This window comes from Ovis canadensis, chromosome 16 (genome assembly GCF_042477335.2).
Source record: "Ovis canadensis isolate MfBH-ARS-UI-01 breed Bighorn chromosome 16, ARS-UI_OviCan_v2, whole genome shotgun sequence".
In the NCBI taxonomy this organism is placed as follows: domain Eukaryota; kingdom Metazoa; phylum Chordata; class Mammalia; order Artiodactyla; family Bovidae; genus Ovis; species Ovis canadensis.
In genome coordinates this window covers 48,673,797-48,693,568 of record NC_091260.1, presented here as the reverse complement: position 1 = coordinate 48,693,568, position 19,772 = coordinate 48,673,797, and the positions used below count along the sequence as shown (strand labels likewise).

The window sequence follows — 19,772 nt, the reverse complement described above, 5'->3', positions numbered from 1 at the left end:
AAATAGGCCAATACCTCTCATAACCATAATTGCAAACATTTTTCCACAAACAATTAGCAAATCAAATACAATTAAAAATAAAATAAAAAGACATAATGAGCAAATGGTGTTTACTTCAGGAATACAAACAAGGAATATAGAGAAATCCACTAAAAATCTACAAAAAGTATCATAAACAATGGTAAAAGCTGAACAATTTCAACTTGAGTTCAGGGGCAAAACAGTTATTCAATTACTATTTCTAGTCAGTGCAATATTCTAACCAGTGCAATAAAGAATTGGAAAGAAAGAAATAAAATGGTCATCAATTGCAACTAATACTAATGTACATAGAAACTCTAATAAAATAACCTTAAAAACAATTAGAATTTTAAAATGAATTTAGCAAAATCACTGAGATAAGAATATACAGAAACAAAGCCCTACAATTATTTTTTTATATGTTAGCAGAGAGAACTATGAAAAAAAAATTTTTTAATTACATTAACACTATCATGTAATAAATGCCTTAGGATAAACCTAACAAATATGTGTAAGACCTCTGCTGCTGCTGCTGCTAAGTCGCTTCAGTCGTGTCCAACTCTGTGCGACCATATAGACGGCAGCCCACCAGGCTCCCCCATCCCTGGGATTCTCCAGGCAAGAATACTGGAGTGAGTTGCCATTTCCTTCTCCAAGACCTCTGCTAGAAAACTACAAAATGTTGAGAGAATTTAAAGTTCCAAATAAATAAACAGTGAGAAGGTTTGATATTAAAATGTCAATTCACCCCAAATTAATCCAGAGCTTCAATGCAATTACTATTAATACCTAGGAAAGTTTGACGGAAATAGACAAGCTGATTCTAAAATTCATGTGGAAATACAGAACTCAAAATAACCCAGAAACTTCTTTCCTCAAGGAGGACTTAACACTAACAGATAACTTACTGTCAAGCTACAGACACTTAAAACTGGGAGAAAACAGAGCTAGAAAAGACAAACAAGCCAAATAAAGAATATAGGGAAAGCAAAAATAGATCCATACTTATCAATGACTTACAACAAAAACGAAAGTAATTTAGAACACAAAAAGAAAATCTTTTCACTAAATGCCTCTAATATATATTGGATATTGATAAAAATGAATCGTGACCTGACAATTATTTCAACATATAAGAAATAAACCCTCCAGAAGAGATCAAAGAGACGTTTCTTCCAAAGAAGACCAAACTCATTAACCATAAAATAAAAGACTGCTATATTGGATTTTATTAAGAAGAGTAAGAAGACAAAGTAAACTGACTAGGAGAGGACATTCTCAATTAGTATACTTGAAAGGAATCATATCCAGAAGACATCAAGAACTCCTACACAAAAAGATAAGACAATCCAATTTACAAATGAGCAAAAAACAAATAGGATATACAAACAGTCAACAGGCAAATGAAAGGGAAATGGAAATTAAAGGCACAATAAAACTCACAATGAAAACCACCGCAAAAAAAAGGTATAATTAAAAACTGAAAATAGTAAATGCTGGTAAGAATATGGAGAGACTGGAACACGCAAGTATTTCTGATAGGAATGGAAATCAGTACAACCGCTTTGGAAAACTGCAAGGCAGTGAAAGTGAAGTCACTCAGTAATGTCCAACTCTTTGAGACCCCATGTACTGTAGCCTACCAGGCTCCTCCATCCATGGGATTTTCCAGGCAAGAGTACTGGAGTGGGTTGCCATTTCCTTCTCCAGAGGACCTTCCTGACCTAGGGAGTGAACCCAGGTTTCCCACTTTGTAGGCAGCTGCTTTACTGTCTGAGCTACCATGGAACTTATTACTAAAGTTAAATATACATAAAAATTTATCACCTAGCAATTCCACTCCTATATATGTACCTAAAAGAAATGAGTGCACAATATCCACCAACAACTTGTGCAACAAAGTTCAGGGCAACTTTATTCAAAATAGTCAAACACTGAAAACACCCAAGAAAAAAGAAATCAACAGAATAAATTATACTCTATTTATAACATGAAATACTACATGGAATTTTTTTTTTTTAATCAACATGGATAAATCTCACACATAACATCAAGGAAAGAAAAGAGTAACATATACTTCCAATATATGATACTCAAAAGTAAGAAAATCTAGTCTAAAATGAGAACAGTCAAAGTAATGTTTACTACTGATTGGGGGACACAGGAGAACTTGATTGGGATACTGAAAATGTTCCATATCTTATTTGGGATAATAGGGTACTTGGTTGTACTTACCTGTAAAAATTACAGGTTTTACACTAAAAATCTCTACACTTTATGATAGGTATGCTAAAACTTAATATATGATTTTAAAAATATATAAAAACAGAGGGCTCTAAGAAAATTACCTAGCTATTAAATAGTCCACTTTCAATTTTAGCACCTTCTGCAGAATACTGGAGTCTTGGATGAGATACCGAAGAGCTCGAAGCCCTGCTGCCCGCACTTCTTTTGCTTCATTCAATAAAGCTAACCGCAAGCTGTATGAAAACAAAAAGTCATGCTACATGAGTTTCAAATACACACAAAATTGAGGTATCAAATACTTCCTCAGCTGAAATAAGCAAAGCTACTCGTCATGTCACATATATAAAAGTTATTCACTGTAAGCCATGCGCTTCACTCATGTTGTTTCTTAATCTATGCCTCTTTGGTACATTCCTTCGGGCTGTATCACATATGCCTCTACAATCTATCACTCTCCATTCACCCACCTGTTTCACTTCTTTCAAAGAATCACTGGCTTAAGCCAATAAATAAAAATGTTTTATAATGACAGCAGGAAGAGACTATTTACACCAATTTCAATTCCTAAGCATACCAAAAAGATTCATATGGCTATGAAACTGTAACACTGCCTTTCTTGGGGTAGGCTTGAGCAAATCAGGTTTGCCATAAGCACATGTTGTCTTATGTGAAATGTAGAGATAACTATACAGGTTCTTCTTGCTCTTGGGAATAACATGAGAACTTTTACTCTGTGTTTAATTTAGAAGTTAAGACTGTAGAAGTCCAGGTACTTTTCAACATTAGTTTTGATTATATGTATTTGAAAATTACAATAGGATACCAATTGAAAATGTTAAAAATGCTGAAGATCCTAAATTTTTCTAACATTCACACAACTTAAAATCAATACAAGGTGTTACAGTAACCTATTTTTAGTTTAAAATTACTAAAACTGAAACTACTAAAATTCAGAAGATATGAAGAAGGGAACTAAACTATACTTACCAAATTATGATATCCTCATAGTTAAAACCCAGTTTTTCTTCACTGTGGCCAATATCACAAAGCAGCTGTCAGAAAAACAAAATAAGTATACAAAAATGCATTATGTTTTTGCCTACTTACACACATTACTTTTTCAGACAGGAAAATAAGATCTTTGTCTTTAATAAAATTTTGAAAAATATATGATTTGACTGTCAAAATACGAATATTTATGTCTATCATTTAATTGTTTTTCTAACTTGTAGATTTCAAGGCTTTGTTTCAAAACTAAACAATTATTTTTTATTATTCTTTTCCCCCCTTCACTCTGTTTTAAAAACTATTCTTTCAGTGGTTACCACTGAGATTACAACATGTGTTTTTTGAAATGACTACAGTCTAACAGAAATTACTAGTTTACCATGTCCTCAATAAAAAGACTCTTTAAACACTTCCTTTCCATTTATTCCTCTCACGTTTCCCTTTGTTTTTGTTTTTTCTACCCGTCTTTTAAGCCCTATAACGTTACTATTGTTTTTAGTTAGTTCAATTATCAATTTATATTTACTCTCAAATTCACACCATTTCCATTATTCTTCACTCCAATGATACCTTTATGGGATATTCTCTCTTCTCCCTAAAGGACCCACAGTTCATTGTTGTTGATCTGTTTTACTGCTGTCTTTATTTGTTTTATAGTCAAGATTGCTGGTAATGAATTCAAAACAATTTCAAGACGACTTCCATTGTTTGTTGCAAAGCCTGATATCAGTCTTATTATTGGCTCCTAAGATGGTATTGCAGCCATAAAATTAAAAGGCGCTTATTCCTTGGAAGAAAAGTTATGACCAACCTAGACAACATATTCAAAAGCAGAGACATTACTTTGCCAACAAAGGTCCGTCTAGTCAAGGCTATGGTTTTTCCTGTGGTCATGTATGGAAGCGAGAGTTGGACTGTGAAGAAAGCTGAGTGCCGAAGAATTGATGCTTTTGAACTGTGGTGTTGGAGAAGACTCTTGAGAGTCCCTTGGACTGAAAGGAGATCCAACCAGTCCATTCTAAAGGAGATCGGCCCTGGGTGTTCTTTGGAAGGAATGATGCTAAAGCTGGAACTCCAATACTGTGGCCACCTCATGTGAAGAGCTGACTCACTGGAAAAGACTCTGATGCTGGGAGGGATTGGGGGCAGGAGGAGAAGGGGACGACCGAGGATGAGATGGCTGGATGGCACCACCGACTCGATGGACGTGAGCTTGAGTAAACTCCGGGAGATGGTGATGGAGAGGGAGGGCCTGGCGTGCTGTGATTCACGGGGTCACAAAGAGTCGGACACGAATGAGCGACTGATCTGATCTGATCTGAAGAAGGTCATATTCTTTTTTTTCACACTCCATTCAAGATATTGTTCTCTATCTTTTGATTTTCTCATTCTAACTGATCAAGTGTGGTTTTATCTGTATCCCTGCTAAGGGAAAACATAAATTTCCAAATCTCTAGGTTGATATATTTTATCAATTTTAAAAAAACTCTGCATGTCTTCAAAATTACTTTTGGCCAATTTTCTCTCCCCTTTTTTTGATAATTAAAATGTTTGATCTTTTTGGTATAGCACAAATCTCTAAGCCCTCTTTTTTGGTTTTCTATTTATCTTTTATTTCTGTCCGTTCAGTTCAGTCACTCAGTCCTGTCTGACTCTTTGCATGAATCGCAGCACGCCAGGCCTCCCTGTCCATCACCAACTCCCGGACCTTTGTTGGAAAAGTCATGTCTCTACTTTTGAATATGCTATCTAGGTTGGTCATAACTTTCCTTCCAAGGAGTAAGCATCTCTTAATTTCATGGCTGCAGTCACCATCTGCAGTGATTTTGGAGCCAAAAAAATAAAATCTGACACTGTTTCCACTGTTTCCCCATTTATTTCCCATGAAGTGATGGGACCAGATGCCATTATCTTAGTTTTCGGAATGTTGAGCTTTAAGTCAACTTTCTCACTCTCCTCTTTCACTTTCATCAAGAGGTTTTTTAGTTCCCCTTTATACTTTCTGCCATTAAGAGTGGTGTCGTCTGCATATCTGAGGTTATTGATATTTCTCCCAGCAATCTTGATTCCAGCTTGTGCTTCTTCCGGCCCAGCATTTCTCATGATATACTCTGCATGTAAGTGAAATAAGCAGGGTGACAATATACAGCCTTGACATACTCCTTTTCCTATTTGGAACAAGTCTGTTGTTCCATGTACAGTTCTAACTGTTGCTTCCTGACCTGCATACAGGTTTCTCAAGAGGCAGATCAGGTGCTCTGGTATTATCATCTCTTTCAGAATTTTCCACAGTCTATTGTGATCCACACAGTCAAAGGCTTTGGCATAGTCAATAAAGCAGAAATAGATGTTTTTCTGGAACTCTCTTGCTGTTTCCATGATCCAGAGGATGTTGGCAATTTGATCTCTGGTTCCTCTGCCTTTTCTAAAACCAGCTTGAACATAAGGAAGTTCATGGTTCACGTATTGCTGAAGCCTGGCTTGGAGAATTTTGAGCATTACTTTACTAGCGTGTGAGATGAGTGCAATGGTGGGATAGTTTGAGCATTCTTTGGCACTGCCTTTCTTTGGGATTGGAATGAAAACTGACCTTTTCCAGTCCTGTGGCCACTGCTGAGTTTTCCAAATTTGCTGGCATAGTGAGTGCAGCACTTTCACAGCATCATCTGTCAGGATTTGAAATAGCTCAACTGGAATTCCATCACCTCCACTAGCTTTGTTCATGGTGATGCTTTCAAAGGCCCACTTGACTTCACATTCCAGGATGTCTGGCTCTAGGTGAGTGATCACACCATTGTGATTAACTGGGTCATGAAGATCTTTTTTGTACAGTTCTTCTGTGTATTCTTGCCACCTCCTCCTAATATCTTCTGCTTCTGTTAGGTCCGTACTATTTCTGTCCTTTATTGAGCCCATCACTGCATGAAATGTTCCCTTGGTATCTCTAATTTTCTTGAAGAGATCTCTAGTCTTTCCTATTCTGTTGTTTCCTGTTTCTTTGCATTGATCGCTAAGGAAGGCTTTCTTGTCTCTCTTTGCTATTCTTTCGAACTCTGCATTCAGATGCTTATATCTTTGCTTTTCTCCTTTGCTTTTCTCTTCTTTTCACAGCTATTTGTAAGGCCTCCCCAGACAGCCATTTTGCTTGTTTGCATTTCTTTTCCATGGGGATGGTCTTGATCCCTTTCTCCTGTATAATGTCATGAACCTCATTCCATAGTTCATCAGGTACTCTGTCCATCAGATCTAGTCCCTTAAATCTATTTCTCAATTCCACTGTATAATCATAAGGGATTTGATTTAGGACATACCTGAATGGTCTAGTGGTTTTCCCTACTTTCTTCAATTTAAGTCTGAATTCGGTAATAAGGAGCTCATGATCTGAGCCACAGTCAGCTCCCGGTCTTGTTTTTGTTGACTATATATAGCTTCTCCATCTTTGGCTGCAAAGAATATAATCAATCTGATTTCGGTGATGACCATCTGGTGATGTCCATGTGTAGAATCTTCTCTTGTGTTGTTGGAAGAGGGTGTTTGCTATGACCAGTGCATTTTCTTGGCACAACTCTATTAGTCTTTGCCCTGCTTCATTCCGCATTCCAAGGCCAAATTTGCCTGTTACTCTAAGTGTTTCTTGACTTCCTACTTTTGCATTCCAGTCCCCTATAATGAAAAGGACATCTTTTTTGGGTGTTAGTTCTAAAAGGTCTTTTAGGTCTTCATAGAACTGTTCAACTTCAGCTTCTTCACCGTTACTGGTTGGGGCATAGGCTTGGATTACTGTGATATTGAATGGTTTGCCTTGGAAACAAAAAAAGATCATTCTGTCATTTTGGAGATTGTATCCAAGTACTGCATTTCAGACTCTTTTGTTGAGATGGCTACTCCATTTCTTCTAAGGGATTCCTGCCCACAGTAGTAGATATAGTGGTCATCTGTGTTAAATTCACCCTTTCCAGTCCATTTTAGTTTGCTGATTCCTAGAATGTCGATGTTCACTCTTGCTATCTCCTGTTTGACCACTTCCAATTTGCCTTGATTCATGGACCCAACATTCCAAGTTCCTATGCAATATTGCTCTTTATAGCACCAGACCTTGCTTCTATCACCAGTCACATCCACAACTGGGTATTGTTTTTGCTTTGGCTCCATCCCTTCATTCTTTCTGGAGTTATTTCTCCACTGATCGCCAGTAGCATACTGGGCACCTACCGACCTAGAGAGTTCCTCTTTCAGTATCCTATCATTTTGCCTTTTCATACTGTTCATGGGGTTCTGTCCTTTAGCTGGATATTTTCTATTATCTTGTCTTCTGATATGTCTAATCTTCTATTATACCTATCCAGTGAGTTTTTAACTTGACATAATGTGTTTCCATTTACTTTGTATACATCCAATATCATAATAAAAAATCACTTTTCACCTATTTTCTCGTTTCCTCTATGTTCTTGATATATTAACTACATTTTAAATATTTAAAGCATTTATCATCTAAATGGATATGAATGATATAGATAATCTCTGAGCCTATTTTCATTATTTGTTTTTCCTTTTGTTCTGGTTATACAGTCCTATCTTGGTGGATTCTATAATCTTTGTACATAAAAACTTAGCAGAGATTCCTGATGACATTTTTCTCCACAAGGGGTTCACCCTTCTCTCTCTTGATGAGGCCAATGGACAACGGCGAGTCCTGATTAGGCTGCTGCCCTGGTAAGACTGAGTCAACCTCTGGTTTTTCCTCTCGTCCTCTCCTTCCCCCAGGTTTCAACTGAAAGCTTGTTGTTCATGAGACCAATCTCAAGAGAATAACACATCTCATTTTCGCTTTACAAAAACATTAGGAGCTCCACCTTGATTTTCAAACGTTTTCTACTTAGGATTTTAAGTTTCCCATCCCAGGATTCAACATATGTACTGAGGAAAGAATCTCCTTTACTTGATTTCTACAGGTCTCCATCAAAAGCTCTGTGCTGTTTTCTCCATCTTTCAGCAATAGTACTCCTGGGACTAAAGTATGAATTTTTAGCTTCCTGTCCACATTCCACATTAGTGAGTACTTCCCAGGTAAATATTGTTGCAGAAGTTAGCTCATTTCCACAAGATTCTTCTCGGAAGTCTTGGTTCCTATACCACTTACAGTCTGAGTAACTGCCTGATGCCTTCACACAGGCTCTCCTTATTTTTCACCCAGTCTGTTTTGAAAATTTATCTAAAAGCTATATGCATGCATGCTAAGTCACTTCAATCATGTCCAACTCTTTGCAACGCTATGGACTGTAGGCTGCCAGGCTCCCGTCCATGGGATTTTCCAGGCAAGAACACTGGAGTAGATTGCCATTTTCTTCTCCTGGGGATCTTCCCTAGTCAGGGATGGAACCCATATCTCTTACGTCTCCTGCATTGGCAAGCAGATTCTTTACCATTAGCGCCTCCTACAATTTCTCAGGAGGCAGGTAATGCGGTCTGGTATTCCCATCTCTTTCAGAATTTTCCACAGTTTATTTTGATCCACACAGTCAAAGGCTTTGGCATAGTCAATAAAGCAGAAATAGATGTTTTTCTGGAAGTCAATATTACTAGCAAATAATATATTAGTCAAAAATATTTATAAAAAGATGACAGGCAAAAAGGTTTAGGCCCTGTATTAGTTTGCTAGGGCTGCTGTAACAAATAAGCAAATTGGATGGTTTATACAAATAAAATTTACTTTCTCATGATTCTGGAGGCTAAAAGTTCAATATCAAAGTGTCTTGACAGAGTCTTTTGTTCTTAGGGCCTCACTCCTTGGCTGGTAGATAGCTATCATCTCTCTGTGTCGGCACATGATCTTTCCTCTATGTATGCTGTGTCTTTATCTTATCCGCTCACCAATCACACTGGATTAGGGACCACTCATAGGATTTCATTTCACTTTAATTACCTCTTTAATGGGCCAAGCTCCAAATAGAGACACATTCTGAGGTACTAGGAGTTAGAACTTCAACAAAGAAATTGGTGGGGGGGTTGGCGGGGGGACGTGCAGCACAATTCAGCTCATAACACCCCACCCTCGCAGTAAAGTAATATAGGCAGGTGCTTACCATGTGAAAGTCTAAACAAATTGCAAAAAGATTAGTAAGAGGTAAAAAAATGCACAAAATAATTTACTGAAGATAAATAACATATATCCTGTTTCCTAAAATCTGAATCAAATACACTGGAAAATGCCATTTAAATAGAGTTTAACAAACTGGCAAGAAACTGTTTTTCAACATGAATATACTAAATAAAAAAACACACTGTGGATGGAATTATAAACTAAACACATATGGAAAACTAAGTTGGAAAAATGCAACAAAATCAAGACTTTCTTTTGATGATTTCTACTAATAAAATAATTTAAAAAGTAGGTTCTTCCACATGTTTAAGATGGATTTAGAAAAGGCAGAGAAACCAGTGATCAAACTGCCAACATCTGTTGGATCACAGAAAAAGCAAGACAGTTTCAGAAAAACATTTATTTCTGCTTTACTGACAACACCAAAGCCTTTGACTTTCCAACAAACTGTGGAAAACTCTCCAAGAGATGAGAATACCAGACCCCCTACCTGCCTTCTGAGAAATCTGTATGCAGGTCAAGAAGCATCAGTTAGAACTGGACAAGGAACAATGAACTGGTTCCAAATTGGGAAAGAAGTATGTCAAGGCTGTATATTATCACCCTGCTTATTTAACTTATATGCAGAGAACATCATGCGAAATGCCAGGCTGGATGAAGCACAAGCTGGAATCAAGACTGCCGGGAGAAATATCAATAACCTCAGATATGCAGATGACATCCTTATGGCAGAAAGCAAAGAGGAACTAAAGAGCCTCTTGATGAAAGTGAAAGAGGAGAGGGAAGGAGCTGGCTTAAAACTCAACGTTCAACATTCAAAAAACGTTGAGACAAGATGATGGCATCCGGTCCCATCACTTCACGGCAAAAAGACACAGATACAATGGAAACAGTGACAGACTTTATTTACTTGGGCTCCAAAATCACTGCAGATGGTGACTGCAGCCATGAAATTAAAAGACCCTTGCTCCTGGGAAGAAAAGCTATGACAAATCTTGACAGCATATTAAAAAGCAGAGACATCATTTTGCCAACAAGGGTCGGTCTCGTCAAAGCTATGGTTTTTCCAGTAGTCATGTATGGATGTTAGAGTTGGACCATAAAGAAAGCTGAGCGCCAAAGAATTGATGCTTTTGAACTATGGTGTTGAAGAAGACTCTTCAGAGTCCCCTGGACTGCAAGGAGATAAACCAGTCAATCCTAAAGGAAATCAGTCCTGAATATTCTTTGGAAGGACTGATGCTGAAGCTGAAACTCCAACATTTTGGCCACCTGATGCAAAGAACTGAGTCACTGGAAAAGACCATGATGCTAGGAAAGACTGAAGGCAGGAGGAACAGGGTATGATAGAGGATGAGAATGTTGCATCACCAACTGGATGGACATGAGTTTGAGCAAGGTCCAGGAGATGGTGATGAACAGGGATGCTTGGTGTGCTGCAGTCCACGGGGTCTCAGAGTCCGATGCAACTGAACTGACTGAACTGAAAGCAGGTTCAAGCACAAGATCCTCATGACATGATTTACAACAATAAGGAACTAGAAACAAATGTTCTTAAAGGAGAAACTTATGTAGCAGTATTAGTATTACATAATACTGAAACACAAAACATGCTGGGTCCCTTCAGTCGTGTCCAACTCTTCACGACCCTGTAGACTGCATCCCACCAGCTCCTCTGTCCGTGGGATTTTCCAAGCAAGAATACTGGAGTGGGCTGCCATGCCCTCCTCCAAGGGATTTTCCCAACCCACGGATCGAACCCACATCTCTTATGTCTCCTGCATTAACAGGTGCATTCTTTACCACTAGGACCATCTGGGAAGACTGGAAGCACAAAGAACAACCTGCATAATGTATCAATGACTAAGGGAAAATATTCTTAAAAATATACATTTCTTAAAAAAAAGTATAAGACATTCACACATCACCATTTTATTACCAAAAAAGAAAGTACAATCATAGGGGATTTATTTTTCTTTCTGTGCTTTTCTGCATTTTATAAATATTTACAATGATTATCTATTACTTACATAATCTAAGAAGGATTATATATACAGTATAGTATTCATAAATAGTAAACAGAAGTAGCATTTATTGACTATTAATCATGTCAATCCTAGAAAAGAAGTAATATTTTGGTAATAACGACAACTGAGAGTGGAGATGGTAATAAGACCTCCAAACATCACAAAGTTATTATTAAATGGTAAAGCCAGAAATGAAACCAAACCAGTTTAAGTCCAGAGCCCAGTGAAATATGACCCTACTTTTGTATTAAAATTATTTACATATGCAAAGCAAAAACAAACACACACACAAAAACAAACAAACAAACAAAAATTTACATGGGGGAGGTGGTGGATTTAAAAACAGAATAACTGAACATTATCATTTCCCCAGCCGCAAAAATGGTATGACTCAAGAATCTGGAGAACCATAATCTTGGCTATAAACACACAAAATGAATAAGTGGATTTACTATATTTTTCTAAAACAGCTAGCAAAAAACACACATACAAATACTGCCCATTTCAAAGGATTAACAAACACACAAAAAGACTGCATTACTTAAAGACTTAAAGATAAAAAGACTCAAAACTGCATTACTAGAAATACAGAGTATTCCAGATTTCACAAATATTTTAGATTACTATCATTGTCACTGTATGGTACCATATATTAATAAAAAAGAAAATTAAATGTACATCTTATCGTGGTATTATCACTTAGATTTTGGATATGTTCTAATTTATAAACTTAATAGAAAAATTAAACTCAGAATCTGTTATTAAAACATAAAATATTGTGCTTCTTAGGGAAAAATGTTAGTTTCTTAAACTAACTCCATTTCTAAAAAGGCAGTGTTTCCATTCTTCTTTGAAACTCAAAAATAAAGTATAAAAAATCTTACCTGGTCAAGACTTAGTTTCCCACCTAAGTATGTACTTGGTTCTCCTTTCCTGCTTTTCTTTTTCACACTCACTAGACATCCTTGCAGAAAACTATAGACTCAGTGAAACATAATTTCAAAATTATCTCCCTTCTCAAACCACAAAATATATGACCGTTCACCATTTATCATTTGCTAGAATTAGCAGTTTTGAAAGGTGAAAAAAAAATTTCTAAGTTATTATTATGATTTCCTAAAAGCACACAAAATTTGGAAATTATTTAGAAAGGAGTTTCATTTTCTGGTACCTAATATAAATGTATTTATAGTGAAAGAAATGTTTCTGAGAAAAATGTCCACTTAGCTGGAAAATGGGAAATCACACGTAACTAAAAACAGTTTACAGTGAAACACATTTGTCATAATTATCTGCCTATTCTCCAGGGATAGTAACAGATATTAAGGCTATCCTTTCAACAGTGGCTAAATTGTGCTTTCAAATTGTTTGAAGAGGAACTAAAGAGACTTGATGAGGGTAAAAGAGGAGAATGGAAAAGCTGGCTTGAAACTCAACGTTCAAAAAAATAGTATCATGGCATCCAGTCCTATCACTTCATAGCAAACAGAAGGGGGAAAAGTGGAAACAGTGACAGATTTTATTTTCTTGGGCTCCAAAACCACCGTGGAAGGTGACTGCAGCCATGAAATTAAAAGACGCTTGCTCCTTGGAAGGAAAGCTATGACAAAACTAAACAGCACATTAAAAAGTACAGATATCACCTGGCTGCCAAAGGTCCATATAGTCAAAATTATGTTTTTTCCAGTAGTCATGTACACAGACATGAGAGCTGGACCATAAAGAAGCTTAAGCATCGAAGAATTGATGCTTTGGAATTGTGGTGCTGGAGAAGACTCCAGAGTCCCCTGGACAGCAAGGAGATCAAACCAGTCAACCCTAAAGGAAATCAACCCTGAATATTCATTGGAAGGACTGATGCTAAAGCTGAAGCTCCAATACTTTAGCCACCTGATGTGAAGAGCTGACTCAACAGAAAAGACCCTGAGGCTTGAAAAGACTGAAAGCAAAAGGAAAAGGGGGAAGAAGATGATGAGATGGTTAGACATCATCAACCACTCAATGGTCATGAATTTGAGCAAACTCCAAGAGACAGTGGAGGACAGAGGAGCCTGGGCTACACTGTCATGGGGACACAGAGAGTTTGACACAACTTAGCAACTGAACAATTGTTTCCAGATATATAGAAGAGGTCTTAGTAATCAGTCTTAATGAAAATATCCCTTTTGAATTAGAATTATCCCAAGTAGAGACTAAACTTCCTATATGTAAATAATGCACATATATCAGGAGTAAGAAATTAGAGAAGACACTGATAAGATTCTAAATTTTCCACTATCAAAGAAACACTACACTTTTACTTTTAATCACCAGGAGTTCATCTATTGTTAAGTTTCAAAATATTAGGGATAACTTATTGTAATAAAAAAATTTTATAGTGATTTACTCTCTTACCAATCACCTCCCAATTTAAATAAAAAATCTTACAAATCAAACCCTTTTAACTCTAGCAAAGAGGTGGGCAGAAATTGCAGGAACACTGAATTGGTAAATTTAAATAACAGGAATCTCATCCTGCCTCAACTACTGACTGAATTACTAATAAACCATCAATCATTAAGTAACAAATTTTTTCAATTCTATCTTAGCTATTATTGGTAACTTTCCTTCTCCTGTGTAAAATATTAAAATGTAACAATGCCTGCCCTATTACATAGGTTTGTTAATAGTAAGAATAAATTACTGTTTAGTAATCATTGAGAAATCTTTCAAAATATAAGAATCAGGAACTTAATAGTCACTTAAAATGCTAAATTATTAGACATCACACATTTCATTGGCGTTCTGTTGCTTCCCACCCCATCTGTTTTTATGACTATCAGTCACAGAATACCTAGTTTAATATCACTAAATAGGATCAGAGTTCAGGCAGAAGTTGTAAGAGAAGGCTAAGCTCTTATTATTAAAAGCTGTAAAGATGATGTATCTTAGTCATATGGAAAGTGTTTGAGAATGAAACTAACCTAAAAGAAAAGAGTTGAGAAATGGAGAGAGAGAATAACATTTTTTCAACCCCTAAGTCATTCCACCTGAAATTAAGATTTTACTTTTGGTCTTGCTCGTCATGAAAACAAATAACTTCTTTTTACTTTAGCTCAGCTGAACTAAGTTTGTTAAATTTGTAACTTATACATCAACTTAAGCACTCAATACCATCCGAAATTCACAACTATTTCATGAATATAACTATTAAATTTTTTAATATAAACAAAAAAATTGCTACATGATATATCTAAATGGGGTATGGGATTTCCCTGGTCCAGTGGTTAAGACTCCAAGCATTCACTGCAAGGGGCAGTGGTTCAATCCCTGGTCAGGGAACTAAGATTCCATATGCCAAACAGCGCAGACAAAAAATAATGAATGAATGAGGTAAAGGTTTCGATAACATGTCACTGGTATAGTGAAGGACAGGGGAGCCTGTCGTGCTGTAACCCATGGGGTCTCAAAAGAATTAGACATGACTTAGCGAATGAATACCACCACCACCACCACTGGTATATTCTGCCCAGTGAAATCCATGTGCAACATCAGTCAATCTATTTGTTATCCTTAACTCACAGAACTTCCTTACAAATTAAGTATTTCTGACAAATATAAAATAGTCAAGGTGGCTATCAACAATATTATATTTTGACAAGTTAGAAGCCTTAACCATCTCTAGGTAATAAAAATGCCCGAGATGCTTATTAAAATTATTAACTTTAAAAAACATAATGATCAGCTAAAACTGGACAGTTAAATGCTATGGCCATTTTACTTATAGGGCTTTGAGGGTTAACTGAACAGTTCCCCTAAAGAAACAAAAAGAGAGAGTAACCCAAACTTTAAAAAATCTTGCCACAAATTAGAATTCCACAGCATAGTCTTTAGAGGGTAATTTATAAGTAGGTTTTAAAATAAAAAGTAGAAATGTTCTTGGCTAAATAATCACACTTTTAAAATTCTATTCTGTATAAAACAGTACATAAGACTGTTACTAATGCATTATTTAAAACGCAAAAAGAAGTAGGGAATACTTGCATTTTCTAATGATGGAATGATTAAATAAATTACCGTATATGTATTATGCATGTGTATGTATATTTGGATGCATATACATATATATGGATGGATAGATATGCAAATCTATCAACACACATATGCAGCTTCAAAAAAATAGTGGATGTACATTTATAGAAAAAGAAAGGGCTCATGATATCCTGGGAAGTGGATAAAATACAAACCACAAATCTCAAGATCTCACTAAAAAAACCCCTTATGTATACATAAATGTTAAATACACTGAACATTATATCAGACATTTCTAGTTTAGCTTAATTCTTACAACATGGTAAAATATACACACATACACATTTTATAATTATACCAAAGAAGAATAAGAATAAATACCTTCTAGTGGTAACTTCTGAGAAATGGTCCTTTTGTCGGAGTGAGGAGGTGGATGGGAAAGAGATGTGAGACAGGACTTTCACTTTTTACTGTATATTGTTTAATACCACTATTATTTTTATATTTAATTTATATAACTTTGAAGCTTTTTAAAACAGAACAAGATTCCTCTGGAGCTTTTCATATATGAGATTAAATATAGGGAAAGAGTTAAAATGTAAAAGAGCTAAAATATTTTCACCTTTAAAAAAAGGTCTTTAGATTACCAGCATGTTGTCAGTCTTAAAAATAGAATGCTAAGATTATTTTCATCAGCAGCCTGTCATACACAATACTTTAGTGAAATGATGTCAGAAGGCAAGCATGGGTGTGTGACATTCACGTGGTCCTAGGATCACATCACTGGCACCCTCTCTTCATACCTTAAAAGGAGGTTTAATTCTAGAGATAAAGCCCACCCTATACAACATTTCAGCCCCAATGATCTACTAAATTAACTTAATCCTAACAGGCATGCTATACTTAATAACAAAACAAATGCTTATATAACAGAAAACTCTTATTCAAACTACAAAATCATTCCAATGTAATACCTTTAGTTAAACACTTGCAAGGTGCCAAGATTTGGAGAAGAGAGGAATATAAGAGTAAAAAAATAAATACTACATATTTCTTGTGCTTAATAATCTCAGTTTATTAAGAGAGCAACACAATAAATAGCAATGATAACAAAAAAACATAAAATTTAGTAGACACGTATAACCTATTATGAGAACACAATGAAGGGTGACCAACTAATTCCTGTATAACTAGTCTCTTGAAATCATAACCCTTTTTCTTATTTTCTTATTCTGCAGAGCTATTCTTGGAGATGTCTAAGAATTTCTAAATATTACACTGTTTAAGTTAATGAACTTACAGACTGTACCAAAAAAACACCACATCTGTAAATATTTTTTAACCTAGCTTGAACAAAATGGAATTCAAAGACACATTTTATTATGATTTAAATTCAATAAGCATTTATTTTGTGCTCGGTATTTAGAGAAATTTTATAATAAAACCTACAGACATTTATTTACAGCACTGGCTCTTAACTGAGATGATTCTGTCCCCTAGGAAACATTCAGCAATGCTTGGAGGCATTTTTGCTTGTGACCAGTAGAGGTGTGCTACAAGCATCTAATGGGTAGAGGCCAGGGGTGCTGCTAACACTACAATGAACAAGACAGCTTTCCCAAACAAATAATTATCTGGCCCAATAAGTCAACTTGCTCAAGCTGAAAAACTGTTACAGTAACAGCTTACCTATCTTCACTCAAGCTATTAAACAGACTCACCTTTTTACAGTCAACAATAATTCCTCAAAAGTAGCAAAAAAAAAAGAAAACGAAAACAAAAAATAAACCCTAGGTTGTAAAGCATTATCTGGTATGGAGTACATATTATGTGCCAAGCACTATACTGGGACCTTGCCTCTGACTGCAGCAAAACTATCTCTGAGTAAAGAAATCTGTCCAACACTGCCTTGCTTAGTTAGGGTCAGTTCAGTTCAGTCGCTCAGTCATGTCAGACTCCTTGTGACCCCATGAATCCCAGCACGCCAGGCCTCCCTACCCATCACCATCTCCCAGAGTTCACTCAAACTCACGTCCATCGAGTCAGTGATGCCATCCAGCCATCTCATCCTCTCTCATCCCTTTCTCCTCCTGCCCCCAATCCCTCCCAGCATCAGAGTCTTTTTCAATCAGTCAACTCTTCGCATGAGCTGGCCAAAGTACTGGAGTTTCAGCTTTAGCATCATTCCTTCCAAAGAACACCCAGGGCTGATCTCCTTTAGAATGGACTGGTTGGATCTCCTTGCAGTCCAAGGACTCTCAAGAGTCTTCTCCAACACCACAGTTCAAAAGCATCAATTCTTCAGTGCTCAGCTTTCTTCACAGTCCAACTCTCACATCTATACATGACTACTGGAAAAACCATAGCCTTGACTAGACGGACCTTTGTTGGCAAAGTAATGTCTCTGCTTTTCAATGTGCTATCTAGGTTGGTCATTACTTTTCTTTCAAGGAATAAGCGTCTTTTAATTTCATGGCTGCAATCACCATAGGGTCAGAGATGGGCTACTAAGATCTCACTCACTTGATCTGAAGCTCACACTTTTCTCACTGTTATCACCAGGCAGCCAAAGCAGATTTTACCAAGTCTCATGTTTACGGACTTTACCAATGGAACCACCTCTCACACCCTAACCCAATGGTTAGGCTCTCATATTCCAGAAAAATTCTAGTAAGTTTGCTTATCTGATTGTTAAATCCATAAATAATTTAAAACAGAAAATAAAAGGGCTGCTACAAGCTGATACAAGAGCCAGAGAGAGATGTGAAAACTGTACACAAAGGATATGGCAAAACAAAAGACAAAAGTACAAGAAGCTCAAAAGCCTAGGGCCTTCAAAAGCCTAGGGCCTTTATTACAGAGACACGTCATTCTATACAGTGATACGATGGGGAAAAGGAAGGAAGAAAAAACACAGGGAAGGAGAGAGGGGAAGGTGTAGGGAAGGGTGAAGAGAGAGGAAATGAACCAGAGAAGGAGGTAAAAAGAGGAGTAGAAGGAGAGAGCAGAGGGAAAGAGAAACACGAGAAGAGACTGGAAGAACACAGATCAAAGAAAGACCAAGTGGAGGGAACACCTTTGTGAAAAACCATGGGAAAAATTCAAAAGGAAACAAAGAGATGGAGGGGGTAAAAGGGGAAAGAGAGCAACTGACCTTAACCCATAAGAAAAGGAGATCTAAACAGAAATATATGGAGAACAGAGAAGGGAAAAAGAAAGCTATCCAACAGATTACAAGAAACATGTTTAAATCACTCCTAATTCAAAAAGTTCTATACACACACTGTCTGTGTTTAGTGGTTACTAGCCACACACAGGTGGCTATAAGCACAGAAATTTGTTTTAATCTGAACAGAGATGTGCTATAATATACACAAATTGCACAACAAATATACTAAGGAAATTCTCACACTGTTAAGAAAGTTCTAGGACCCACAACAGATTTCCCAACCAGGGCATCCTGCAAAGGAACTGAGAACTCCCAGGGAAGTTGACCTTGGAGGCCAGTGGGAGACTGAGCCACTGAGTGCAACCTCAAAAATGTCAGAATAATCTGTTTGTTTCTAAGGCAAACCATTCTATATCACAGTAGTCCAAGTTGATGCCCCAACCACTAATGCCAAGGAAGCTGAAGCTGAACGTTCTATAATGACCTATGAGACCTCCTAGAACTAACACCAAACAAAGATGTCCTTTTCATTATAGAGAACTGGAATGCAAAAGTTGGAAGTGAACAGATACCTGGAGTAACAGGCAGGTTTGGCCTTGGAGTACAAAATGAAGCAGGGCAAAGGCTAAGAGTTTTGCCAAGAGAACGCACTGGATATAGTAAACACCCTCTTCCAACAACACAAGATGCTACAAATGGACATTACCAGATGGTCAACACCGAAATCATATTGATTGCATTCTTTGCAGCCGAAGATGGAAAAGCTCTATACAATCAGCAGAAACAAGACTGCAAGTTGACTGTGGCTCACATCATAAAATCCTTATGGCAAAATTCAGACTTAAAGAAAGTAGGGAAAACCACTCGACATTTGGGTATGACTTAAATCAAATCCCTTACGATTATACAGTGGAAGTGACAAATAAGATTCAAGGGATCAGATCTGATAGAGTGTCTGAAGAACTATGGATGGAGGTTCGTGACACTGTACAGGAGACAGTGATCAAGACCATCCCCAAGAAAAAGCAATTCAAAAAGGCAAAATGATTGTCTGAGGAGGCCTTATGAATAGCTGAGAAAAGAAGAGAAGGTAAAGGCAAAGGAGAAAAGGAAAGATATTCCCATCTGAATGCAGGGTTCCAAAGAATAGCAAGGAGAGATAAGAAAGCCTTTCTCAGTGATCGGTGCA

The 19,772-nt window shown here is 36.8% G+C and overlaps 1 protein-coding gene across 2 annotated transcripts in view; it reads right to left on the bottom strand.

Annotated features, from left to right (window-relative positions):
- The window catches only part of RICTOR (RPTOR independent companion of MTOR complex 2), a 122,095-nt gene that overhangs the window by 60,903 nt on the left and 41,420 nt on the right, over nucleotides 1–19,772 (bottom strand). For both annotated transcript variants that reach the window (XM_069556140.1, XM_069556141.1), the window contains exons 4-5: nucleotides 3,256–3,320; nucleotides 2,370–2,501 (exon numbers count right to left, since the gene is read on the bottom strand). In XM_069556140.1, the coding sequence (XP_069412241.1) occupies nucleotides 2,370–2,501; nucleotides 3,256–3,320 (197 nt within the window). The remainder of the gene's footprint in view (nucleotides 1–2,369; nucleotides 2,502–3,255; nucleotides 3,321–19,772) is intronic.